The sequence below is a fragment of the Embiotoca jacksoni genome, unplaced genomic scaffold, assembly GCF_022577435.1.
Source record: "Embiotoca jacksoni isolate LCO1_2020_lvr unplaced genomic scaffold, fEmbJac1.0.p SCAF_9, whole genome shotgun sequence".
Taxonomy (NCBI): Eukaryota; Metazoa; Chordata; class Actinopteri; family Embiotocidae; genus Embiotoca; species Embiotoca jacksoni.
The window spans coordinates 20073163-20100578 of NW_027185447.1; the positions used below are offsets into that span (position 1 = coordinate 20073163).

At 43.1% G+C, this 27416-nt stretch overlaps 1 protein-coding gene across 3 annotated transcripts in view; it reads right to left on the reverse strand.

Annotated features, from left to right (window-relative positions):
* Window positions 1-27416, reverse strand: part of magi3a (membrane associated guanylate kinase, WW and PDZ domain containing 3a) — a 120713-nt gene that overhangs the window by 24354 nt on the left and 68943 nt on the right. For all 3 annotated transcript variants that reach the window (XM_069141567.1, XM_069141568.1, XM_069141569.1), the window contains exons 2-7: window positions 22486-22602; window positions 16730-16849; window positions 6310-6516; window positions 3945-4107; window positions 3010-3089; window positions 2261-2318 (exon numbers count right to left, since the gene is read on the reverse strand). In XM_069141567.1, the coding sequence (XP_068997668.1) occupies window positions 2261-2318; window positions 3010-3089; window positions 3945-4107; window positions 6310-6516; window positions 16730-16849; window positions 22486-22602 (745 nt within the window). The remainder of the gene's footprint in view (window positions 1-2260; window positions 2319-3009; window positions 3090-3944; window positions 4108-6309; window positions 6517-16729; window positions 16850-22485; window positions 22603-27416) is intronic.

The following is a 27416-nucleotide window of genomic DNA, read 5'->3' on the forward strand; positions in this document are numbered from 1 at the left end:
CTATCTGTGCCAGAAGTGTTACACACACAGATGGATTGAGAGCACGTCTGAACCTCAGAAATAAAAAATAAAATGACACGACATGCTCGGTGAAGTCAAAGATAATTTAGATACAGAGCGAATCAGTCGCAATCTTTAATGGAAAGGTCCACATTGTCATGATAAAATAAAACATCTGCTCAATGCATCATAATCCCAGGATCAAAAAGATTCAATAAACCGCAGAATGAAAATGCTCAGAGATGGCCTTTGTGTAAAACCTTACTCAAAATAAACAGCCTTGCTGACCCAGGATCAGGGACTCAACACCAAACTTTATCTAAAAACAATTAATGATTCCCAGTCACACCACCTGTGTGCTGAAACACTTCCTGCTACCCAGAGAAATGTTCCTCCACGGGTTCGACGGTAATGGAGAGCGGTACCTCATCTGCATAATGAGCTTTAGTGGCTGTAAATCCTGGTCATGACAGCACCTTGGGAAGACAAAATGCACTGAGGCTGCACAGTGAATCAGCCACATGCTGAGACACTGATGCTATACGTGTGTGCGTGTGTGTGTGTGTGTGTGTGTGTGTGTGTGTGTGTGTGTGTGCGTGTGTGCGTGTGTGTGCATGTGTGCATTCAACAGAAAGCCTTCTGCACTCTTGCTGTGTATGACTCATGCACAGGGACCGCCCCCCCATTAAGTCTGAAGAGATAAACATTCCCTTTTCTTTCATTGCCACTCTTTCATTTCCTCTTCTGTCACTTTCTCCCTCTTTGATTGCTACACCTCGTCTTTTTTGGAGTGGAAATAACGAGCCTCTCTGTCGCATTCGGTCATTCATTCACAACAAAACGTGCCAGATAAAAAGACAGAGATGGAAGAAAAGGCAGCCTCTCTATGACCCTCTTGCATAAACAGCCACATCGATTCCCCCCCCTCCTGCTTGCAGGTCTTTCCCTCTTTGTCCACAGTAATGGGACAAAAATGAAACATTGTGCTCTTGTTTACACTCTTGATCAGAATGGAATCTCATCCTTGTTTCCCCTCACAGGGACCCCTAACTCTTCATTGTCTGCTGCCTTCACTGTATTTTCCCTCTCACATACATGCACAAAGCTGTAACCCGCTGGTGCTGCCGATACTCCCGTAATTGCTCTCTGTAGGGCTGTGGGAAACTACTGTTGGGACAATAGCACAATATACCATTGTCACATGATCCCCGGGTCGCCCGACATCCGGAAAAAAACCCACATCTATTACTTCTATGCCTTTGGAATTTTTGATATTCGTTTAAATTGCCGGCTGTGAATATATGAACACCTTCTTAAAAAGTGTTTCTTAGGGAAATTAAACATGCATGCACACTTTAGAGGATGTGTAGACTGAAACCCTGGGTAGAGCTTTTTAATTAAGCAATATGAACACACCCTCTTGTGTAATGTTGCGACGATACAACAAGTTACCCACTAAATAAAATATTTAATCAAAATGTATTCATATTGTCGGGCAATTGGGTCTCAAAATATACAACTTTTTGTTGGTGCGATCTACGTTTCCGTGGCAAGACATGGGGTGTGACTAAGAACTGGAAAACAACCGGTCACATCAGTAGACTCATATGTAACGTATGCACTGTTTACCGCAGCAAGTAGTCCGACCCTTAGCAACAACCTAGCAGCGTAGAGGATTTGTAGTCTGTTTTAATGCTTTCCAGAGATCACGGGATTTCTCAAACTGAATAAATAACACACATAGAAACACAAAACTGCTTAGCCAGCTTAATCTTGTTGTAACTAAAATATCTGCTGAAAAAAGACATCGATGGACTCATGTATTTTTAAGATTGTAGCACCGTGTCACGTGTTAAAACTCGGTTGAGCTCGCTGCCGCTAGGATTTGAAGTGCGCGAGTCAATTGAGACCAGATTTTGCCAAATGGGTCACAACTAATAGACCTTATAACAAGTAAAAACAAAACATTATATCGTATATTATATTGAATTCAATTCGAATTATATGTTGCCATTGAGATGGCGGAGTGACATTTCCGGTGATGAACAGGGTGTGCTGTCATGATGATTTGAGCACGTTCCACACGTACAGTTGACCAATCACATCTCTGGGTCGGAACTACTTGTTGTATAATTGTCTCTTCGGCAAAGAGACAAAGACACTGGCTGTCAGCGTGCAGTTAGCAATTTCGTCTCCCTCCGCTGCAATTCACAGCTGCAGCCCTGTGGGTACCTCCCGGCAGAGGGGGAACTTTACTCACTCTACGTAGTAGATGCCGTACTGGGGATCCTCGATCTTCTCCCAGCCGTAGGGCAACTCTGAGAGGGGGAGAACAGGCAGAGAAAAGGCAGACGCAAATCACATAAGATACCGCCGAGGCACTACATGGACAATTGGACACGAGCAATGAGGTGTGGTGCTTTGGCAGCTTCACAGCAGGCTTAGCTACACCCACAGAACAGGAGGCCTGCTTTTATTTGTCACCATGTGTTTTGGGCCTGATATACACTATGCAGGGGGAAGAGCGGAGAAGGAAGAGAGAAAGGCGGGGAGTCTTTTCCCGGTGGGGCGTCGTGTGCGCCGTATGCGCGCAACATCTCGACTTTCTGCTGCCGTGTGATGAACACAAGCGGCGCAGAGGAGATCTTTACGCAAGAGGGCCGATGGAAAATTGCCTTTTGAGAGACGCTGCACTGATGAGCTCTCTGCGTGTGTCCACAAAGCCATTACGAGGAGGAGGAGACAGGAAAGCTGGAGACGGGTGGAGGGGTGGAGGGTAGGGGGGGGGAGGGGGGGGTTATGCTGTGTCACCGGCATGACTGTGACCGGGACCGCTCAGTTGTTCAGTCTCCGTCTGTTTGACAACGCCCCCCTACCAGAGAGGCAGGGATGTGGCTCATGCACACACTGCTCTGTGCAGCAGGGAGTTGGGTGGGTGGGTGGGTGGGGGGGGGGGGGGAGCTCTGAAGGTCTAACGTCACCACCACAAAGCTGCAGATACCATCTCACCTCCTTCCTCGCATTTCTCGGGAGGCTTGGCTTTCTTGGCCATACGGGGGTCCAGCCAAGTGGTGGTCTTGCTGTTGTGACTGAAACACAAAGAGGAGACGAGGGCTTTAGGCAGAGTAAGAAATTATTTAACAAGCATTTAAGACACTGCGACAGTTGAGCAATTAGTACTCCGAGTCCTCCGGAGCCGCTTCACTCAGGAGGTACTCCACCACATTGAATCTTCAGGGATCAAGTGGCTTATTAAAGAGAGGCTTTTAAAATATTAGTATAAAATGTAACAAAGCTTGGAGGACCCTTTGAGGAACAGAAAGAGACGAGGGAGAGAATGGGACGGACTGAAGGAGCAGCACATGAAGAAGAGGGAGCAGTTGCAGAGATCATAATAAGCAGGACCTGAGAGAGCAGGTCAGGGCCGGCGGGCTTCATTTAGCCTGTTGTTTCTCTCGCCGGCAGAATGAGCTATTGATTTAGCTGCGAGCAGCAGAGCCTGGCTCTCTCAGCGGCTCGGCGTTGACTGCTTGCCACTCTTAACGGGCCAGGTAAACAATGCGAGGCCTGCTGCTTTTTTAGCACCAGCCAAAAGGGCCCTGACATCAAACACGGTGAGGGAAACAAAACGGGGAACAACTCAATAGAGAACAACACAACTGTCGCCGCTGAACCCATACAGGCTGTTTCCATGTCCAGCACCTGGCTGGATATGGTACAGGAGGAATGTGCTGGATGTGGGGAAGCAGAAAAGGAGGCAGTGCCAGAACTCATTTGGCATCCCAAAGCGGAAAAAAGAAAAAGAAAACAAAAAACAACAAAAAAAGAGAGATGTAGGAGAAACAGGGAGTACAGGGAGCGGGGATTAGCACAATGCTGATGTAATGGGAGTGTAAGAGGACACAAACAAGGCAAGGCAAGTAGCAGTGGACAAGGCTACTTACTCTATGAAATAGACCATGCCGGTTTCTGTGTAGGCCATCTCCCAGTTTTTAGGCAGGGGCTCCTGACTGTCATCCTGTGTGTTCCACACACGCAGGTCCATGGCCCCGGCTGACTGGTTGTAGCTGGGCACCGTCTTCCTCCACTCCGCTTTGTCCTTGTGCTCTGCGGGGCAGCATGGCGAGAGGGTCGCGGGCAAGGAGACAGAAATAGGGATGGGTTGAGTGTAAGGGTACGGGAGGTGATAGAAGGAGAAGGAGACGGGAGGTGAGATTGTGGCGCCATTGGAGCTCCTCTGGGCTCCTTGCATTTCTCCCTGCCGCTGCTTCTGCCGGCTGCTGCTGCTGTTGCTCGCTCGCTCGAGCTGCTCTTCCTCTGTACACTGGGTGGACGGTTACATCCACCAGGAGAGGAAAAGAAAAAAAAAAAAAAAAAAGGGGGTAGAGAGAGAGAGAGAGAGAGAGAGAGAGCGAGAGAGACAGAGAGAGTACACACAGACAGAGGATGGAAGCGCTGCAATTGCCATAGGATTTGCATGTCAGCCGCGATGTACTGGGAACTGCCTCCGAGGCAAAGGCAGAGCTGACCAATGCTTCAGCCCAGCCGGGAGCGCCACATCACAGCTCTATTAGGATCACACTGCTGCTTGTGTGTGTGTGTGTGTGTGTGTGTATTTGCCTAATCTTGATGTGTGTGAGAGCGCCTGGCTCCGTGAGGCCCTTATCTGCAGGTTTTCATCTGGGCTGTGTGTGACCTCACTTCAACACGGCACTGAATGCTCACTCTGTTCGACCGGGGTAATTGAATGGCAGCGATGGAAAGTGACAGCTGTTGACTGGAAAAGGTCAAGAGTTTCTTTTTTTTTTTTTGGTGCCGAACCCTTTTTTTTTTTCTTTTTTTGTCATGATGAAACCATGAGAGAGGTTTCTGCACTTATGAAATCTGAATAAACGATCACATACAGACACTTGCTCTGGGTTACAGCAGCTTTTCAGCAGCTGCCGGGGAAATATCAACTGGACTGCTGCAGATGTGGGCGTGCAGGTTTCATCAACCGACACGAAAAGAAAAAAACGGTGTTCAGAAAAACGCAAGGAACTACCTTTAAGACAGCAATACGTCTACACATTAACATTACAAACTGTCCACGAGCTGACAAAAAGTGCATTAAACTGCATTTTTAACTCCCGTGCACGAGAATTATGAGTCACATCAGTCAGCCATGAGTGCTTTCTGTTGGCAGAGCTCCACACGTCTCAGACAAAGTTTCTCTTTCTTGCTTTTTTTAACCATTTTTTTTTTTCTCTGTTGTTTGTAGTTTCAGACAGTAAAGATGCTTTCTCCTGTGGATAAAACAGTGTGTACAAATGCTTTCTAAGGATTCAAATTAAGGTATTTATCCTTCAGAATGGTCTGTGGTTTATTGACATTTTAATGAAAACATACTGCAATTGCTTAAAACAGAGAAAGAAACTCTGTAAATAAAAAAATGCCTTGCAGCTGTCAGTCAAAAACATCAACTTGATCCTGAATGAAACTGAATTTTAGTACAAAACGGTCCGTTAAACCGTGTTGTTTGGCAGATTATCCTCAAAAAAAACAACAACAACAAAAAGATGGCATAGAAGTGCCACATGCATCGGTAATTAGTTGCTGTTGTTGTTTTTTTTGCAGAATGGGATCTTTGTTTGTGTAGAGTGGCTCGTTTGGCTGAAAGCAGATTGGCAGTGCATCCCACACCAGTCCAGAGTGTGTTTGGAGCATCATTGAGGCTGTAACAGCAGACAGGACTGATGAAGGAGCCGACTCCAGCTGGAGCAGCGGAGAGCCAGCAGCTGCCTCTCGGTTCAGTTAGTTGACGTAAGATCGGTAAATAACACGTAATTCTGCCTTTTTTTTTTTATTTTGTAGTGTTTCAGAACGACACAGCAGTTTGAGATCGTCTTTGAAAGTGAAGACCATTCACCATTAGTTGTGAGCCACTTGAGGACATTTTTGTATGGGAATCAAACGAGGACAAAGTCTGTCTTTCTAACTAAAGGATTGCTTCTATTGATCTCACACAGACGTTGGCTACATGTTGAATTTTCAGGCCTCTGATTTAGTGCTGACTTTGGCATGCACAAGAGCTGATCTGGAGAATATTTGTTAGGAAGTCAGAATGATACAGAGGAAAGAAAAAATGTCCTGCTGTTTTGCATTGTAAGACAAATATAATGAGCTGCCGAAAAGAAAAAAAAACAATAAATCAAACACAAGGTTTAAATTTGTAGGACAGCAGTGAGGAGCACGGCTGTAAATCAACTCACTGTAAGAATTATGGAAGCAATTAAAAAAAAGAAAAAGAAAGATGGCAGCGTGCCTCACCAGCCAGACCGTTGACCATAGGGGGCCTCTCTTCATCCTCTTCCTCTTCTGGCGCGGCGCTGTCCTTTCTATCCATCTTGCTGACCGAGGTTGTGCGCTTGCGCTGGACCTCCGTGTCAAATTCTTCATCAAACAGAACCTGGTCCACCAGGTCCGGCTGCACAGGGCTGGGCTCCGCGGGGGGCTTCGGGGTCCCATAGTAGTTTCCTGGAAAGAAATGAGAAAGGCAGAGGTTCTTCAGTATGTTTTATTTAATATGTGGAGGCTTTCTTGACTGAATTCAGAACATAATCCAAACTGAAATCTACTTTAATGACATCTATTCATGTTCAACCCATACGCTCAGCTAACCCATAATCCACCTTTAACCTTAGAGGAGACTGGATAATTGCTGGAAAAACTTTTTTCAAAGATTCTTATTTACCTTAAGTCCTTGTGCGTACAGGACCTATACAAGTTTATGTTTAAAAACATGTTTTTATATGTTATTACAGTAATTTTTTTTTTTAGCATTACAATTCATTATTGCACTGCTCAGCCCTCAAACCAAAGCCAAAATCCTGCATTGTTGTTCATATTTACTGCCTCCCTCCTCTATGACGGCAGCGTTTATGCTGAGGTGCGTTCCCGGGGACTTGATTGCCCCTTTAAGTCCATCCGCTTGCCTTTTGCTGTCATGTTGTTGCTTAAGGCGGCGAACAGTATTACCAGTATTACTCCACAGAGCGAGTCTTTGTCTATTCTCAACTATAGGAGAAGGGTTGACCCACTTTACCACTCAGCACCTTCTCTCTCTCCATGCAGGAGAATAATTCATCATAATAAAATGAAAACTTAAAAGAACAAGAGCTGGGAAAATAGTTGGGAAGATATGGGACAAATGTTGAATCGCTGGCTGTTGTCTCTCTCTGGGAAACCAGAGTCCTGCGGTGTTGGTGTGGGATCGCAGTGTGGTTAAGACTGAGCTATGTCTGAGTGTCTGAACATTATATTGTTGCAGTTAGACGGCACGTCAGGGAGTGGACGGATACTGTGACGAAGGAGTCTACTGGGGAAGGAGGGAAAGAAACAAAACGAGGGGCACTTTCTAACTTACCGAAAATTTGCGAAAATAGAATTTAAGACAATGCAAAATGAGGAAGGATTTTCTTTGCTTTGATTGAGACGGCCCTCATCCAAAAAAACGACCCTTTAGTTCTCGAGCGCAAGCCGCTTATTTCGATGCGCAGTTACGTTTGAAAGTTAAGCGACCTCTAGTGGTCGTATCAAGAAGGACAATCGGATGTCTCTGGTTTCTTTATCATTCAGTGACCTTTGACCTTACGTGACGTGAGGACGATCTCTTAACATCTCGTTACATGGTGGCGGCAAATCAAATGAAAAGTCGTTACCATGGAAACAAAGCCAGCGGAAAGTCAATCAGGATCCTTTGTGGTAGGATCCACATGGACGTGAGCAGGAGATGTGATGTGGTTCAGATGACATTTATATGATGTGAGGTTTTCAGGATTAGGAGGACGCGCGGGTTCAGTTGATGGTTTGATACAACAACAGATTTGGGTGAAGGAGTTTTCTGTTTGCTTCCTGTTTCCAATACAGTTGCGTTCGCTTTTTTAAAACCCCGTTTACTGTTGCTACAACGACGGAGGTTGCGTAACTTTAAGAAACGAGTCATTTTAAACATAGCACCTTTCAAGTTATCATTTTGACCCAAACCATTATCTTCCCCGAACACTAATCAAGTGGGTTTTTTTTGGAGCCTAAACCTCACCAGAGGCGCCTGTTTAGGAAACACTCCCGTGGGTCGTCTTTGAGGGTCGTAACAAATGATCTTTATGGTCATATGGGTTGGAGGACATGTTGTTGTGACGTTAATGCCTTTTATTTAAACAAAATTAATACTAAACAACCTATCAAATCACCGTTTGCCATTTTTTAAATAAGACAAACAAGATGAGATGATGACTTGGAAAGACTAACGCTATTTTTATCAACTATAATTATGATATGCTAAATAAATATTCAACCCACCAACTAAACTTGATCTGGGGGTCATGTTGAAACCATACATCATAATTGATTGAGGTAATCACAGTAATCCAGGTTTTAATTTATAAAGTATTCATATCAGAACCAATAAATCCTTTACACGGTTTGTAATTAAGAGGGGCTTAATGTTGGAATGCAAATTGAGGGCGTTAAATTAAAAAGAGGCAATTAGCTCCATTCCCTCCGCCGTTCCCAAAGCTCACACAAAGGTGCACGCAGCCTCTGCGAGTGCCCATTAGCACGGAGCTGGGACACAGTGGCCACAATGAGGAAGTGCAGAGAGATGGATTGCGTTGTAATTACACAGTGCTAATGAGCCACAATATGAAAAGCAGTGTTTACGGAGAATGTGTATCCGGAACACATGCAGCATCATACAACCCCCAAAAAGAAGTCAAAAGACTAAAGGCTGTGTGTTTTCAGCTGAATGCGATGTCTCTTTTGAGGTCTGAATCTCATTAGTCACCTCATCTAGTACTAAAGTTATTTCAACAAACTGCTTTTCAAATTTGGCATTTATATCCTGTGATCAAGAAGTAGAGTCCTCAGGCGTCTACTGTCAGTTCTATCATTTATTTAGTGCAACGAATAATTGCAATGTAATATAATATTTAATAATTATCCGCAATTCCAGTTTAATTCTTAACCTTATAAATATTCTAACGCGACAAAAGAAAGTCTCTCGTCTTTCTTTTGATGTGGCGACTGTACATACCGTGATTTATCATATCAAAGATATCAACCAGGTCAGACAACCGATCGAATTAATTAAAAACAGCCAAAACACGGGCAACAACAATGAGCTCGATCAAATGGAGGGACATTTGTGATTCTAATAGATAAATGATAAATATCTAAGTGACATAACAACGAAAGAATAAGAGATTAAACAATCAAAATGCAGGAACAACCAAAATGGTATAGATGATCTGTGGAGCAGATCATCACCGCACCATCTGACACTGAATGATATTTATTATATTAGGAGATACAGACATTTGTGCCAATTAATGAAAATCAACAATCAAGACGTAGAGATGTTTGAATTATTTGTGATTAGTTGCAACATGGACATGCTGCCTTACTTTCTTTTTAATTAATCCTTCTCCCCGTGAGAACGAGAGAGAGAGAAAACACTGATCTATCTAACCTGTCCATTGTCCTGATAAAGTGGCAAACCACCCACCGGTTTTCAGTCTGTAATTTTGCCCGTTGCCATCTTGTTTTTTTTGAGCCGGAAGTGACCATCTTTAGATGAACTGAGAAGGAGCACTGGGTGGAACCAGTGGACACTGCACCCGTCCACCGACACTTGAAACCAGACATGTCAATCAAACCAGACACGCCCCCAGACATACCTCTCTTTGAGGCTTAATATCTAATTAACCATGGAAATATTTTGAGAAGAACCACCTGAACAGTGATCAGAAGGGGTGAATTTAGCTCATGAGACCATAACAACATGTGAAAAAAATGTATTGACTTTGTAATTTATGAGGTATGCTTTTTGAATAGGAGTCTATTGGACAAGATTGTAGCCAGCCTCTAGTGTTCTTAAGCGGTATTGCACTTTAAGGCACTTTTGCACTGGCTTCACTTTTCAGACCCAGAAGCCAAGTAATATTTATATAGTCAGTGGGCCTCACATTTTCTGCCTTATTAAAAAATGTCCCATGTCTCATTTAAAAAAAGATGAAGGCCTTTCTTATCTTGATATCAGGACAGATACCGAAAAAAAAGGTCCTAATTAAATAAGGATCCAGTCACCATTCGGCCGCACAAATAATATCGACGTGACCACCTCAAATCTTTCACTTTAATTACTTCCTGGGAGGAACGAACTGTTTAATCGGGTTCAAAAAGATGGAAAAAAAAAAAAAAAAAAGCCTGAGTCACCATGCTAACAGCTCCCCATTACCATGTTTGCATGACAACAACAGACGCCTGTCGATATGGGCTCATGTCGTGTTCTAACACAAGTGTGACAGCAAGCAAGAAATAGAGCAAAAGGGAAATACAGCAAGATGTACTGTAACATCTGGGAAGGAATAGTTCTCCCCATAAGCTGTTCCCTGATGACGGATCAAATTTCTGACCGAGGGATTTCACTCCCCGCTGCATGTCTCCCACTCACAAACATTTCAGCTACATCAGAACTGCACACACGTCTGACAAGGCGGATAACGACCACTGATAGACATCTGATTTAGTAGCCACGTTTAACCCATTAGAGGCAAACGTTTGTCTCGAATACAGACAAGGACGGCGGATAAATATATCGCAATCCGTCACTCTGTAAAATGATTTGTCATCGACGTCTTATGTAATTTCAGTCTTGCTTCTCGTTTTGTCACGAGGTGGCAAAATGACAAGTAGCAGTTTTGTTAAGAGGTAGAAGCAGCGGAGACATTGTGCTCGGCGGGCGAATTATTCCAGCGTGCTGTTAATACATTAAAGTGCTCGTTGGGTGGGTGGGTGGCGAACGGTGGGTGGACAGTGTTCGATGCGGAGCCCTTTTCATTTTAACAGTTGGGGCTAACGCTGGCTTGGCACTTTCAGTGAATTACACATCCATTCACTCAGGTTACTCATGCAAGGTTGTGTTCGCTGCCAGTAAGAAGGAGTTTTAAGTCGGAGAATGAACTTGCTTCCCGTCAGAAGCCCGCTGTGCCCAGAGGGACCCCGAGCTGAAATACACACTACCTATGTACCCCGTGTCGTGATTGGTGGGAAAGAATCTGTATATACAGTATGTGTGTGTGTGTGTGTGTGTGTGTGTGTGTGTGTGTGTGTAGATGCCACACCATCTGTTTTAGTCAGCAGCTGCCAGCATATCTAATGTCCAACTTGTGAGAATCTGGAGAAAATGTGAGTACAACTGTGACCAGAGTTTCTATTTGCAGTGAGACTTAGCCTCTTTAAAGCTCACTATGTCCTTCAGAAAACTCTCATTATAAGCCGTGATACGAGAGAGCAAATATCCCAACCCGGTGTCACGGCAAAACGTGAAATGGACACGCCGGTGCACCACAGGCCAAGCGTGAAATAGACACGCTTTGGCCTGTCTAGGTGTAAAAAATGACACGATTTCCTGTTGCGGACGACAATAAAACCTGACACATTCATAGAGCCAAGAGATTTACAGGAAAATTAAACTTATAGCTAAAACACGTGGTTGGGGTTCCTAAATAAGCACATGGTTGGGGTTAGAAAACAAAAAGCAACTCAACAAAAACGTTGCCACTTCCTGGATTCAAAGCTCATCATCCCGCATGGCAATCTGTGACTAATGCCACCCGGCCGTCCGTCCTGCCTCGTCATGCCACCAAGAAATGTCCTTTGCTGCCTCTGTTGCAGGACCTTGGTCACATAACCCCGCGTCACATGACATTTACGTGCGTGTCAGTGTCACCGCTTTCTAAACGTGTAACTGTCACGTCTAGACAGCCAAAAAAAAAACGTGGCCATCTCACGTTTTGCTGTAGTGGCGTGTCTGGACTGGGTTTTATATTCATGAAGTCATGGTCATTTAACAATGAGAAATACAAGCAAATGGTTTGGCGTTGATGTTTTCAAGGACAAAAGGAAACTGAAGAAGTTCTTTATGTTGTGGAAGTTTCGGAAAACCTCTTACGAGTTTATATACTCTGGTTCAGCTCTCACCATCTTCCCCCGTCACTGCGTTTATCCTTCTGCCTCTTTGAACCCACCGGCCAGCAGTCACAGACCCTCATTAATCAGCGAGGATGGGCTTCCTCTCTCTCGGTTAGTGCCCAGTCTGCTCAGGCCTCATCACTGACTGCCAGTGCCCCAGGCGGGTGAAGCCCATCTTGTGCTGTGGCTTTGGCACAAGGCTCGGGCCCTGCTTGGCATGGATGCCCACACTCCACAAGCCAACCTTGTCAACCCTGCATTCCTCTGCTCTCTGTCCTTGTCTGTGTGTCTGTGTGTGTGTGTGTGTGTGATATATAGTTTAGCAGTCCACTGCTGACCTCTCATGAATTAACTTTCGAGTCAGTATATGTTCATTTCATCAGTCTGTGTTGTGACACCCAAAATAAATTACACAGCCATCTTATGAGCTGCTCCTGTCCATCCTAATTGCCCTCGTTTTTTTTTTTTTTTTTTTTTTTATTCCTCCCTCTTTTGTGTTTCTTTTTTTTGTTGTTATTTTTTTTGTTTACTTGAGCGTGCGCAATAACAACACTAATCCAAGTCCTTTGCTGTCAGCTGTGTAGCCCTCGGAGCTGAGTTACTTCTTAATCTTTCAAGCTTCTGTTTTGCCAGCTCCTCTGAGTGGGCAGCTGTTGCCGGCTCAGCACCTTTGTAGCCTCCCTCTTCTGTGTCTTCTGGCCTATTGCCCTGTTTCTATCTAATCCACAGCTATGCAGCTTTGTCTTAGAACTTCACAAGGCCTATAACACACACACACACACACACACACACACACACACACACACACACACACACACACACACACACACACACACACACACACACACACACATAAAAAGAGAGACCCTATTAGAAAATGGTTGTAGGCAATGTAACCGAGCAGAACAAGGGGACAGTAAATAGTCATTTATTTTCCAGTAAAGTGCATGATTATCAAGGGGAATGTTTTTATATTGCACAAACAAAGGGATTTCATCATTTTCAGCCCCTGTGAAACTGTCCCCTTGTGGGCCCACAGCTACAGACTGTGACTGTCAGCTGGAATAAAAGTACCGTCGCATTGTCCTGCCTGTACATCACGTCCTTTTCTTTCTTCTTGTTCACGGCCTTTTTGTCTTTTTTTTTTTTGCATCATCTGCGGTGTGTCAGTCTGCACTGTTATTAGTGGCGGGATGTTTTTTTTGCGCCGACCCATGAGTCAGATGGGCTCAGTCTGCTCAGATTGCACTCATGCACTACTCATGGATTAAATGCAGAGGTCAGATTGCAGTATGTATAACATAGTGGGGGAAAAAAAATACAGTAAATAAGTAAAGACTCTATTTCAACCCTGCAACATGTAATCAGGGTGGTGTTCTCCATGGCAGACTTGTCATATGCAATCATGGATGTGGATGGATACCCAGCTCCATATATAAGCCACCACGGTTAGTAGTTTTCTGGATCGATAATGGGATTCTATGGCATATGGGGCTCATACTACAGTCCCTCCAGGAAATCGCAATCTTGCTATCACAATAATTAACGTAACTTCAAAGTAACTAAAAAAAAATTTAAAAAAATTCTGCGATTTTTCCTTAACATTTTTAGGAGAAAATCCACTGCAAAATCATTTTTTATTGCAAAAATCACCAAAAAACTCCTAGAAATCTCAGAGGGACTGATATTTACTAGGTAAAATATAAAATAATAAGACAATAAAGTTAACACAATGTCGTGTTTTCTGATGGAATCAGCTACTGCAAGGGAGCCTACTGCTGCTGACTTAAGGTTTCAACACCTGCCTTCCCTCCCTGTCTCCGCCATGAATCATTCATACCGCTGGCTTTTCTGTGTCATCCACACTGAGGGGTAGAAAATTGGATATGCCCTAATTCACATACATGCCCACACTCCTGAGCACAGAAAAATCCTCAGAGTTTAGACTCGATTGTTACTTCCACTCTGACGCTTCATTCATTCTGTAAAACAAACACGGGCAAACTAATCTGCGTGTTTTTGTTGAGTTTGAAACTTCCCCATCAACCTCACCAACAGCTGAGTCAACTTTTCTGCTAAGACTTCCTTGGAATGCGTAGAGCGAGAAACCGTAATGGATTTATGCAGAGGAGCGATCTCATAAACACACACAATTTTCCTCCTTTATGCTTGGTTAAGAATTCTCATGAAATTGGCCTTCTAAAATAATTTCCTGTTATTGTGGAGCGATGTGACAAGCAGCCTGTGAAAAGCTCATTGTCTCAGATATCGGCTCCGGCGCAGCGACGGGAGCGAGTGTCGTTGTTGGTTGCAGATTAACCGCGGCTGCATCGAGCCGCTGCTGTTCACAGGTCCGGAGGATTGGTCACAGCAGTGAACAGTGGCTGCCCAGATCGATGTTTCCACTGAATCAGCTCCGCGTGCCTATAAGGCCTCGTTCAGACGGCGAGAGAATGTAATGTGTCCTAAAGAATCAGGGCTTGACGCGAGGGGAGGGGGAGGGGGGGGGACAGGACGACTGGGAGATAAATAATGACTGGCCGCGATGAAAAAGTAGGTTAGAGCGGAGAGTGGTTTTCCCTGAGCCGCGGACACTCAAAGTTCAGCTGGTCACACAAGATGGGAAATTGGGCACGTCGACAATAAAAAAACACTATAAGGCATAAAAAAATGTTTGAATACGAGTCCATGTTATTTTAAACAAAATATATATATATAACAAAATATATAAAATAACTTTAAGCATGAAAACAAAAGTGCTAAGAGTTAGTTTATGGTAGAATGTAAATACTTGGACTGATTTTCTTCCATTACGAAGCCTGTTAATAAAAGTTGCGTTTCTGTGTGAATGGACACTTAAAGTTAATTTTACAATATACAGTAATAATAATAATAATAAACTATTTATGAAGCACTTTTCAAAACCAAGGTTACAAGGTGCCGTACACAGAAGTTAAAACAAGAAATAACAGTATAAAACAATAATAAAATATAAAAACAATAAAGCGCACAAAGGGTAACACAGAGGTCAGCGGAGTGCAAAGTGCTTATGAAACCAGTGAGTTTCTAAAAGCTTCTTAAAACTATCAACCAAATCTGCCTTTCTAATAACGGGGGGGGAAGATGGTTCCAGAGTTTGGGGGCCACAACTGAATAAAGGCTCTGGCTTTGGCCTCCTTTTGTTTTAGTTTTTTCTGGATTTGGGGACAGCCAGAAGGCCTTGGTCAGTTGACTTCAGTGATCCCGTTGAGGCCATGGGACACATCAGTTGGGTATGTAAGGTGGGGGCCAATCGGTGTAGGGCTTTACCATGTAATTAAAATAATTTTAAAATCAATTCTGCGCTCAACTGGCAGCCAGTGCAGGTTTAATAGATGTGTTTGCTACCGTATGCAGGCTGTAGCAACTAGTAACCGATCTGTTAATGACTAACTAACCATGGGAAGATCAGTACCTCTGTGGTGAACGTCTCGCCCTCTCTCATGCCCGTCTGCCCGTCTGCCTGCCTGCCTGCCTGTTTGTCTGCCGGTCTGTGTTTGTGTGTGAAAAGTTTATCAACCGGTTTTATTTGTAGAGACTCAGAGGTCAAAACTCTGAGCCTTAATAATTAACTTTTCTGAGGGGTTTCTGTGCTTTCAATACACATTTCGGTTGTGTTACATGAGGCAGAGAAGGACAGGGCAGATCCATTATTCATACCGATGATGGGTTCATAGGCTCAGGGTTGAAGGGCCAGACTACCACACCTGGATGTTGGGGCAGAGGGCGGATGAGAAAGCTGTTTACATAAAAAACACGTTTCTGGCGCCGCGTGTAGGAGACGGAGGTGAAGATCTTTTTCTTCAACAAAATCCCCTGCGGATAAATTATCTCCAGTTCTTTCATGTTTACGTCGACAGTTTGATGACGTGAGCAGCGTGTTGATTTCACCTGATGGTGCACAAGTCGGCAAATTCACTGGAGGAGTAATGACCAGCGGCCCCGTGCGTGTCCCCGGGAGAGACGGGCACAATCAACTATATCGATATCTTTCTACTCTTCATTCTTTGGGCTGTAGTTTGTCTCTTATGGTCTTTCAAAGTTAGCTTCACTCTATTCTACCTCACAGATCGAACCGCTGTGGCACAATACACACAAACGCTGGTGTGTTCACTCATTTGATCCAGTTAGTTCAGGCTGGCGCGGATGCTGTCGAGTGAACTCGACCACAGACTGAGACCAACTAAGAAGCTGAGTCTTCAGAGGGAACTCTGTGGTTTGTTTAAGGTCCAAAAGCAAAACTGACCAACCGCAGTATTACATGATTAGTAGATCTGTGGTTTAAGCACCAGTTCAAAAGTTAACCCATCTGAGATTTGCATAAGGAATTCATATATATAGTAAACTCTAAAATCCAACCAATAAAACTAAGTGGAACAAATTATTTGTATCAAAAAAAAACTTTGGGATCTGACTTTAATAGCAACTTTCAGCACCGACAAGTTTGAGAACAAATTTATTAATCTATTACTCATAAAGCGTTCAGGTTCGATACCCAGCTGTAGGTGCAATACGAAGAGAGTTCCAGGTAGATTTAAAGGAAATATTTAACAGAATTTCGGTCAATAATTCACAAAAACTCCAACTTTCAACCTGTTACTTGTTCTCCATCAAAGCACATTATTAATCCTCCCTCCCCTACGGCCTTGTGTATGGTGTGTTGTGTTTGCGAACATACCATCATACGTGCCGCTCTCCAGCAGCAGCCCACTTTCCTCCAGATCGCGGAACTCCCCCACACTGATGAAATTGTAGTCCACGCCGGGAACCTCCCCCTCTCTGGGCTGCCGAGTGGTACCTGCCAACGACGACAACAAGTTGAGGACAGCAGGAATATCCCAACAAGTGCAATGATTCACATTCGGTACCAGGTTGTTGGTGGTGGTGGAGGGGAACTGACACTGAATCCAACATGCCCACAGGGACATGATTCAAGTCCAAATACAGCACTCAGGGGGGAATCTGCGTCTACATCATGAATAGTCAACAGAGCCGGGACCGCAAAGCAATGAATTCATTATTCAAATATGAAACGGAGAAAAAATAAAAATCCCCCGCACGGTTTTCAGAATACAGAGGAAGTGTCACTGAAGATAACGAACACGATTTTAATTGCACATTTTGACTGTGTACAACAGCAGCGCTTTAATTCTTTAAGGACACAAATGCCACCAGTGCACTGAATAAGTGAGGAGGAATTAGAGGGGAAAAAAGTTTCCGTGATGTTCGCTTTCATGAGTCTCTGCCTATTAGCTGAATAATTACACTACTTTTTATATCTGCGGGCCACACAAAGCAAATTTCGCCTCAAAATCCCTCACATGGCACACGGTTACCATGGCAATATAAGGCACAGGATGATTAAACATAAAATAAATGTGCTATAAAAGTGGTGACTTGACAGCACAATGCTACTTAAGTAAAACTCTTGGTTTAAGCGGGTCCATTTTTTTAAATTTATAATAAACCAAAAAGTGATTTTATGAACTCACAGAATTATGGTGCGTTCAGGCAGCAGGGAAGTTGAAAATGTACGATTTGGTAATCGATTTGAGAGCGTTCACGTGACAACAACAAAGAGGCAACATGGCAGTCCGAAGGAAATCGTCTCGATCCGCTGTCTGAATACGGAAAAGTGACAAACTACCTCGTCATCACCCATGTAGACCATCACAGGGACCAAATGGAGCCATTATTATTTGAACGCTACATTTCTAAGTGTTGTTTTTAGCAGATAACGCTTAAAACAGCCAGCAAACTAACGGCAACACAGTAACGGCTGTGTGGGAGGACTGTTACCGCTTGTCGTTGCCTAATTACTATGACATTACGGCACAACACCCTATTATAGCGAGTATGAACTACATTAACCATGAAATGATGTGTTTTTGTGCTGAGCAAGTGCATTTATACCTTTCATCCCTAATTTTGCCGTGTTGAGTGACGTCAGACCAACTTCTCAAAAACCTCAGACTTTCCTGGATGGAAATTCCTACTTCGACAGGCTTTCAGGTGAATTCTCCCACTCGGATGTCGGAACTTTCCCAACCTATGAACGCACCATTAACTCATAAACTCCTGTCCCCACGGCAACGTCGCCACCAAAATCCTTTCCACGAACATACTGATTATTTCCTTTCTATAAATCTTGTTTTCATAAACCAAGACTAAAGTCTCCACGGTAATAAAAAGTAAAAATCAGTGACATGTGTTACAAGTTGAGTGGCTTTTCCTCAAACAATCCCAAGTTGCAAGAAGACATCAAACGTTTCATTGTTTCTTTTCCCCATTTTTTCCCTTTGTAAAGAGCTTCCAATTCCTGCAAAGTTAAAGTCATTAAGTACTCCGCTGCGACTGCAGTTTAAAAAGTGTCATGTTGTGCCCCGTTGGTGTTCTCAATCGTAAGACATTGAAAACATATTATTATAAAAAGGGTTTTTTTTACGCTCCCAAACATGCCAAGTCCTCTTCGCATCATCTTCGATGTAATCAGGGCTTTTTTTTTTTTTTCTTTTACAGTATACCTCAGCTAAAGCGCTCAGCTGTCTGGCTGCACTGCACTGCAGGCACGAGGGATTTAAATAGGAGCCTATCCCCATTCTTCATTTTCTTTTTGCATTAACATCCGTCCCGACTGCAGTATGAGCCATCACGTCTGAAACAGCTTACTCTGTTGCAAAGACAATCTTTTGTTCTGTCAAACAGAGCAATCAGAGGAGACCAGTGAAAGCACAACACGAATATATATGAGCTTGTTGTTTGAATAAAGAATTGTGGTTCTTTAATTTTTTTTGTTTTTTTTGTTTTTGTTAATTCAGCTCCCTCACCTGCAGACAACTGGGACAAGTTGGCTCAGTTTTTCCCACCTTGACTGTTTGGATTCATATTACACCATCATGTGTCTTTGTAAATGGGGTTTCATCATCTGACGTTGGCGCAACATGACGGAAAAAGATGATGGAAATTCCAAAGAAACAATGAGGTTACTGCAGAAAACGGCGAACAAAGATTGTGGATGCATCGGGCACTGACTTTTTCTAGATGAGTGAACGCTCAGAGCAAAAGCATCTCTTCATTCTCCACACTCGGACGGCTCCGAGAGAGCGTTATTACACCCCAGTTATGGATAGATGGAGGGGAGATACTGCTAAGGCTGCTGAAACTACAAATCTAACTGTTATCTGAGCGGGAGCATTGGGATGAGAGCCTTTGAAGAGAAGACAAGAGGAATTTTTTGCTGCCAATTCTCCCTGGAAAACAGCACATTGTTTTAACTTCCATTTCGTATGCCGTTTTTTGTTTTTTTTGAAGAGATGAAACGAATGCAAGAAAACAATACAGGACCAAAGTAAAGGGAAAACACAAAGTACTAGTAGTTATGAGGTCTTCAGGGGTTATTGTGGCTTAACATTAAAATGTAGCTCTCCAGAGTTGAGGGGAAACTGCTTTTTTTTTTTTTTATGTTTCTACTCTTGCAGGTTGAAGCATTTAACAGCAAAATGCTAATTGCACCAAAACAGGAATAAACAATGAGGCAAAGAGGAATAAACATTTGTAAAATTAGGCTGGCAGATACCAAATCAGAAAGTGCCAATCTATAACTTTTAAAAGAAAGAGAAGTTCTGTGAGTTGATGGCCGTAATATATGATGAACTCACTATAAATCAGAGCACTAACTTGAAGGGACCTTAGCACGGCTATTTTTTCATTTGTCCAATAAAAACAGCTGGAGTAAACACAACTCAAAAGCCTTGATTCTGATTTGGTTTACACATTTCATAAAGTTGGGAACACATCTTCACATTTAGAGGAGTTTGTTGAGACCTCAGAATAAAACTTTGGTGCAAATTTACCTGAAGGTTCAATAACATACATTTAGTTCAACTGTTTTACTTCATGTCGCAGCTGTAGCTTTAAGTCTCCTTGACAGTACAATGATGTATGTTATAAGCATTCTTTGTATTTGTCACAAACAGTTACTAAAGTTGCAATTTTTTGCTTTGAATTCTTCGAAACTAATGCAAAGGTGGATTAAATACATTTCACCTGACCGTGTCATATATCTTTTATGAATAACAGAATTTGGAGTGACGAGCTTGCAGCACAAAAATAAGCCAATAAAATATAAAAACATTGTCTGATGATATTTATTGAACCTCATACAAACGCCTGAGATAGCATGAAAATAAGCATTTACTAAAACAAGTGTAGAAACGGTTTGGTTTGATCATGAAACTTTAATGAAATGCATCTAACTTACATAACGTAAAACTGTGTCATATGACTTATTCTAACCCAAACAATGAATTTTTCTGAACTCGTGTAGTTTTGGCTCCAAAACCTAAAAGAGGAAACTATGTTACAAATTAATGTCTGATAATGATCTTTAAAATTTATAGTCATTAATACTAAAAAATGAAAGTGATAATTGAGAAAGCTGATATGAAGCGCTGCTAATTTTGCTCATCTCCCCGTGTAATACCTCTACTTATTTCTTGAAGCTCACTCAGCAGCCTGCATTTATGAAATGTATCATCCATTCTGGATAAAATGCAAATTAAATTAAATACATAATAATCTAAATTGAAGTTGCGGGCAATTTTTACTTTTATTTTCTCAATTCTCTGTAAGGCTTTGCACTGACATAAATCAGTGCAAAGCTATATTCTGTCTTTTGTCCTCCTGTCTTAAACAAAATTATTAAAAAAAAAAAAGTAAATCGCTGAGTGAAAACCTGAGTTACTTCTTTTCTTTTTTTTTTTAAAAACTTGCAATGAGACGAGTGGAGCTGATTGCTGTGCCGTGACGGATATTAATACCCAGGGAAGGAGAGAGTTAGTTGGCAGTAGAGTTGGGGGTTGGGATTTAGCAGAAAGCTTCGAAGATTTTGTGGTGACCTGGACCCACCGGTACTGTCTCGAGCTCCTGTCATCTTTTGTGGGAGGTAAAAGTGACACTAAATGAAGCCTGGCTCGTGTGTGTGTGTGTGTGTGTGTGTGTGTGTGTGTGTGTGTGTGTGTGTGTGTGTGTGTGTGTGTGTGTGTGTGTCGGGGGAAAAAGGAAATCCTGCTTCTCTCAGTCTGAGGATGCTCACACAGGCTGCTGTAATGAGCACAGGCATCATGCTGTAGCGGCTATTTAGTCTCCTCGCCGGGTCAGCGCGGCTCAGTGCACTCTGATCAGCCACTGGCACCGGCCTGAATGAGCAGAGCGGACGGGGGACATATGCGGAGCGACTGAAGCCAGACCGCAATGTCTCACGTGGGATATGCATGGCACAAGTGCTTGTATCTTCCACCATGACTTGCTGAAGTTGACTCAAATGTGCAGCAGTGTGGGAAACCAGAAATAGAATGAAAAAAATAACCGTGAGATGAAAGGAGGGAATTCAGCACAACATTTGCGATTCGAGACGTTATTGAGCTTAACTTTCTATACTTTATACATTTGAATTAGCTTTACCCTGTAAATTGTTTTATACATTTCAACAGCAGCAAACCGGCGTGTTCATTGAGCGAGATGAGATAGGAAAACCCTGTTAATTATCTTCAATTAATCAGCACTGCTTTGCTTCCACATTAAACGCAACCTCAAATGCCTGACAATAATTTCTCCTTCTCGCTTTAAATGTCAGAAATGAAAGCTTTCCAAATGCGAACGGAGACTCAAACAAATAATAAGATGCCGTCTCAAGCAGTGACAAATGGCCAAAAAAAACAACGAGTTTTAAACTTAGATGTGCAGCCCAGAAGAATTGCAGCTGCTCTTTCATTCACGCCTCATGGCCTTGTCCCTTTTTAAAGTCACTCGGGTATAAACAGAAAATCTTTTTGTCCTAGTTATTTATTCTTCTATTTTAAAAGGAGCAGTGGAGCAAACTCATAAAAAAACAAACACTTCAGAAGTAGAAAGCACAGAGAAAATGAAGAAAATATAGCATTACTCTTTCACACCTTTAACCATGAGACAACCAAGGCGTAAGAAAGAAATGCGTCTCTCAATTCAATACTTCATATTTTCAGTCTCAGGACTGAGTCTGTCATTCACGGTTTCTTTTGCACATGCCCTGAAGTCTTAGAACATATTTTACTCATGACAGACAATGTCAGCCTTCCATATCAACGTCTACTCGGGTTTTCTGAGGACATCAGACTAGCGTCAAGCCTGACTTTGTGCTTTTACTACCTGTGCTAACATTATGAAAGAGAATAGTGTAGTTTTTAGAGGATGAAGTCCCAGTGGTGAGCTGATGAGGAGAATGAAGATGATGAGGGGGGGCGATTGAGTGGAAAATAAGTTAAACAGGCGATTTTTCATCGGAGAGGCAGGCGAGAACCGACCAGGCTCCGTCTGCAGAGGTTGAAGGGCAACAAGCAGACCCAGAAAGAGAGAGAGAGGAGACTGAGGAGGCCGAGGCTGTGGGGAGCTACTCACAGGGAATGGTGCGCAGGTACAGGTTGTCCCTGATCACCTGCTGGAGCTTGTGGTCCAAGGAGCCCTTCTGGAACTGCAGACTGAGGTAGTGACGCAAATCAGTATTCAACACCTTACCTAGAGGAGAGGAAAGAGAGAGAAATCTGGGTCAGTCTGACGTTTAAATAATATAGGACGCATCTACCTGGCACTCGTTTACAAGACAATTCAATTTGGGTTATTTCGAGTGTAAAATCGCATGAATGCGACGTGATATCAGAACACTTTACAATCGCAAAAACAACACGCGTGAAAACTAAATAACAAGAACGGCATTAAAAGTAGTAACCTGGACCTGTAGTAGAATGACTAAGAGATGGTTCATGGTCACCCGAGCCAGCCCTGATTATAAGCTTTCTCAAAAAAGGAACGTTTAAAGTTTAATATTGAAACTAGAGACGGTGTCAAAAAGACAGCAGTTATTTGTACTTAAGAACGTGATGCACTGAGTGACAAAGATGGATTACTGAAACATTAATTTCGCTCTTTCTTTAAAATCCAGATGCACACATGACAAAAAGCAAAAAAAAAAAGCAGCTCCAGCAAAGTCTGAGGAAGTGTGGAGGCTGCACAGACACTTTTTAAAGAGGAAGAAGATTTACCATACTCCTCCTCAGGGAGGGGAAATGATAGAGATGAAGAGAGAAAGAGGGAACACAGAGAGAACCCACCCACCCACCCACCTCCACCCCCCGCGCATGGAGCACAAGTTCCTATTCTGGAGAAGGGGACCTGCAGGATACGCTTTCAATGTGCCTTCAGTAACACTGTGGGCATCAATAACCGGCGCTTTTCTCCTCAAAAATGCCAAGCAGGGGGTGGACAATTAACCACACACAAGTTGACTGAGGTGGAGAGGATCCGCTATCTACATTGAAACATCGTACTCCATTTGTTCCGACAGCTTTCACAATACAAAAAGTGCCTCATCAAAACTGAATCCCGAGCGCCACACCTGTCTTTTCTCTCTTGACATGCACATCTCTACGAGGCCAGAAATGTGCTAGTGTTCTTTCACCAGATGAGGAAATATTGACAAATCAAAGCGGAACAGAAGCCGGACGGTGAACAATGACAGGCTCCAAATGAGATCTGCATTAAGCTGCTGCGAGGAGCATCAGTCAGCCAGATAATACACATCCACCAGCGAAGACACCTGCAGAGGTTGTAAAGCACATTATTGTTCCCGTGGTGAGATTAATTCGGCTGTTGGCTAATATACTGATGAATATTTGATCAAACTACACATTTTGGAGTCTGCGTGCCAGACGGTTTCAGCACTTCCCTGATCAACTGCACGCTCAAAAGTCAGCGTAGATCTGCTTTGATTTCACCATGAAATATTCTTCAACAGCATTCGCATCAATTCACCAATATAGACACATTCGCACAAAACAGGCTTCAAACCAGCAGAAAATTGCCAAACAGAAACGGAATAAAAAATGTTCATACTGCATAGTAACAAAGAATAATGTTCCCACAGTGAAAGTAATGCATTTTTTAAAGTGTGGAGCATCCTACGCATCCCACACTCTACGAGAGTTCTACTCTCAAACTTGAAGAGTATTTTTTTTTTTATGACACTTTTCATTTTTCAGCAAGAAGTATTAAAGGAGAAATTCAGCTGCTGCGGAATAAAAATAAAAAACTCTAACCTACCTAATTCAAAAATATCGTAAATTAAATTCATTCATATTCAGCCCCCCAAAAGAGATAAAACGACTACCGCTGGGGTTGCAGATCAGCTGCAGATGCCTTAAAAGTCTGTCAAAGAGCGGTGAAAGGATGAAAGCATTCACCGGCTGTCTGACGCAACTTAATACTTTGAGTTTTTCCTTTGTGGGCTCGCACCAGCTAATCTTTAAAGTGATTTTCTTCTCAACTCTACATGAGCCGGCTGGTTTACAATATTGTGTAAATTCAGTTTTCCACTTCTGGTTTGATTGTAAAACAGGTCTAGAGGCTTTATAAATACTGTAAAAGTGTCAAAACACTCAGTCCTCGGGGGAAAAAGCACAGCCGGTATTCAGCAAATGTGCTGTTTGGACTTCTGTAATTTTGTGATGTCACAAACTCGTGTCGTAGATCTGCCCTCAGCACGGCCAGCTGCCCAAATCTTTTGCAGTGTTCCAAATGTCGTACTTGTGAATGAGTGCGTTCACACTGTCGAGTACAGAAACATGCAGCGCACTACAAGTACCAGGATGACGATCTCAAAACGGTCCAAAAAAGAAGTGTGAAAAGTTGGACACTTTCTACCCTAAACGGTCGCCATCTCGGCTACGTAGCAGGAAGGGGGCGGGGCCACCGACGTAGAGTATTTTCTAAATTAAGGCGTCTGAAGAAGCTGCAGATGTTCCTGAACATCACAGAAAAGTGTTTCTTTTTCACAACTGCTGCTGGACAGAAGAATCAGTGTGTTTATCCAGTGTGTTAAACAGACGGCACAAAAACACATTGATTTCTGGGTAAAATAATTAAAGCTGCAGATATGTTGGGAGGTGATTGATATCAATACATCTTAAAGACACAGACACTGAGCAGCCTGTTCTGCTCCAGAGCATGTAAGGGCTTAAGATGTAAAACTACAATGAGATGGCTTTTGGTACTTCACACCACCAAATAAAATGCCGGAAAACTGTAAAACACGGGACCTTTAAGTTGAAACGGTCCGGTAAACTGCAGCATGGAAGAGGGCCAAGGCGTAGGAGAAGCACGGCTCTCCATTATGTAACTCCATAGACTTTTTACTGGCACAATGAATGTGAGGAATTTAGGTCAAAGAAACAAAAGCTAGGGTTTGGCTATATACGCATCGCAACTCAAAAGCCACAAGCCCATGTTCCCAGAAGCATTGACACATGAAAACCCTTAAATTCTGATATACATAAAGAATATAGATCCTTGAATGGCACCCTGAATCCATTTTCACACACTGCCTTGAAAGATGAGCTGGTTTCAATATGGAAAATGACAATTTTTCTTCCTGCAATTATAAGCGAAGATACCACACTGTGTCGACAAAATCAATCTCTCCCTTTCTTTTTCACTCACACACACACACACACACACACACACACACACACACACACACACACACACACACACACACACACACACACACACACACACACACACACATGCAAATCACGTCCTCTGCCCAAAGCGAACTCTCACTGAAGTGCTTCTAACAGGGTAGTCTTTGTGGCCCGCCTGTCAGGGTGTGTTAGCGTGCTGCATCATATCTCCAGAGACACAGAGAGACACAGAGAGGGGGGGGGAGGACAACTCTCCGCTAGGTTACAAGGCAGCGCATCACTGGCCTGCCAGGCTGGTAGTACGAGGCATGCGGGGCACAATGGAGGCCTTTGTGCCTTGTCATTGGGCTGTTAGGCATTCTCTCTTTTATATATATATATATATAGTGGGGGCGGGGGGGGTGGGGGTGGCTGTAGTTCAATGATGGGGAATTATTTTAAAAAGGGAGATGAGGGAAGGCAGGGAGGATGCTTGCAGAGAGAGAGGGGTAATGATGATGCAGGGGAACACACGTGGAAACTGGCCACGCCTCGCCGCTGCTGCCCTTTCATCATTATTCCATCGCTCCATCTCTGACTGTGCGTCTCTTTGTCAAGCTGCGGAGATTCATCAGCCCTGCCAGATCCCCACAGGGATGCACACACCTATGTTTGAGATCACTTTCTGAATTGTTATCAGCCCTCCCTGCACCTCTCTCTCTCTCTCTCTCTCTTTCTTTTTTTTTTTTTTCTTCCACTGCCAACCACTTAACCTTTTGTTTTGACTCGGATCACAAGCTTTCTGCTTTCATTGGAGACGTGTCACTGCAGCCGCTCTCTATGCCTGTTAGTTCTGCCCGGATAAACGCAAATAAGAGTTAGAGCGATTGGTTTGTCTAGAATCTGCTGTTAGTAAAAGCAGAGGGGAGGGGAGGGGAGGGGAGGAGAGGAGAGGAGAGGAGAGAAATAAGAAGGAGAAGGAGAAGGAGGACAATAAGAAGAAGAATAAGGAGGAGAAATAAAAGGAAAAGGAGAAGGATGAGAATAAGAAGGCGAAGGAGAATGAGAATGAGAATAAGGAGAATGAGAAGGAAAAGGAGAAGGAGAGAAGAAAGCAACTTAGCTTAAAGAGCTGCAGAATAAAAACATATTACACATGTTTTAACCCGACTTTCTATTTGCGTCTGTCATGCACACAGAAGTGAAAACAAAGCACATGCTGCTGCCCATCATCGTTCTCCCGTCAGGACACTTACATATTTTGGTATACGTGCCGGGGGAAAATGCTCCTCTGCTCTCACGTCACCTCCCCATCTGTCACTTTCTGTAACTGACGTCAAAACTGTTGAAGTGCTTGTCAACAAAGTCTGTCAGACAAGTGTTTTTTCAGCCAACAGGCCGGACGAGAATTCGTTGACGGGACTGTCAGTGTTTGTGCAAGTATCTGGTCATAAAAGAAACTATTGGTTAAATGGAAATTGTATTCTTGATAGTGTAGATATAAACCAAGGTATCCAGAATGTGAAATGTGTGTAATACATTTCCTTTTAATTCATACAGTAGTTGTCAAGACATTTGATTAAAAGAAACGACAAAATAATAGCGTCACTGCCACGCTAAAGGAAATTTCAGGAGATTATTAAAGTCGTTCGGCTTCAACTTAATTTCATGTCTATTTCAGATATGTCAGTCTGACATTGGCAGAGAAAGACAGATTAGCAGACGAGCATCTACAAAGCCAGGAAAAGTCAAACAGAAATGTGATGGAATTGATAAAAGTTTTAATTCTAAAACTTAAAATACATAAACAACTAATCCTGCACACAAGAAACTGAGCGAAAAAGCGAAACTATCAATCTCTGTGTTTGTCTTCTG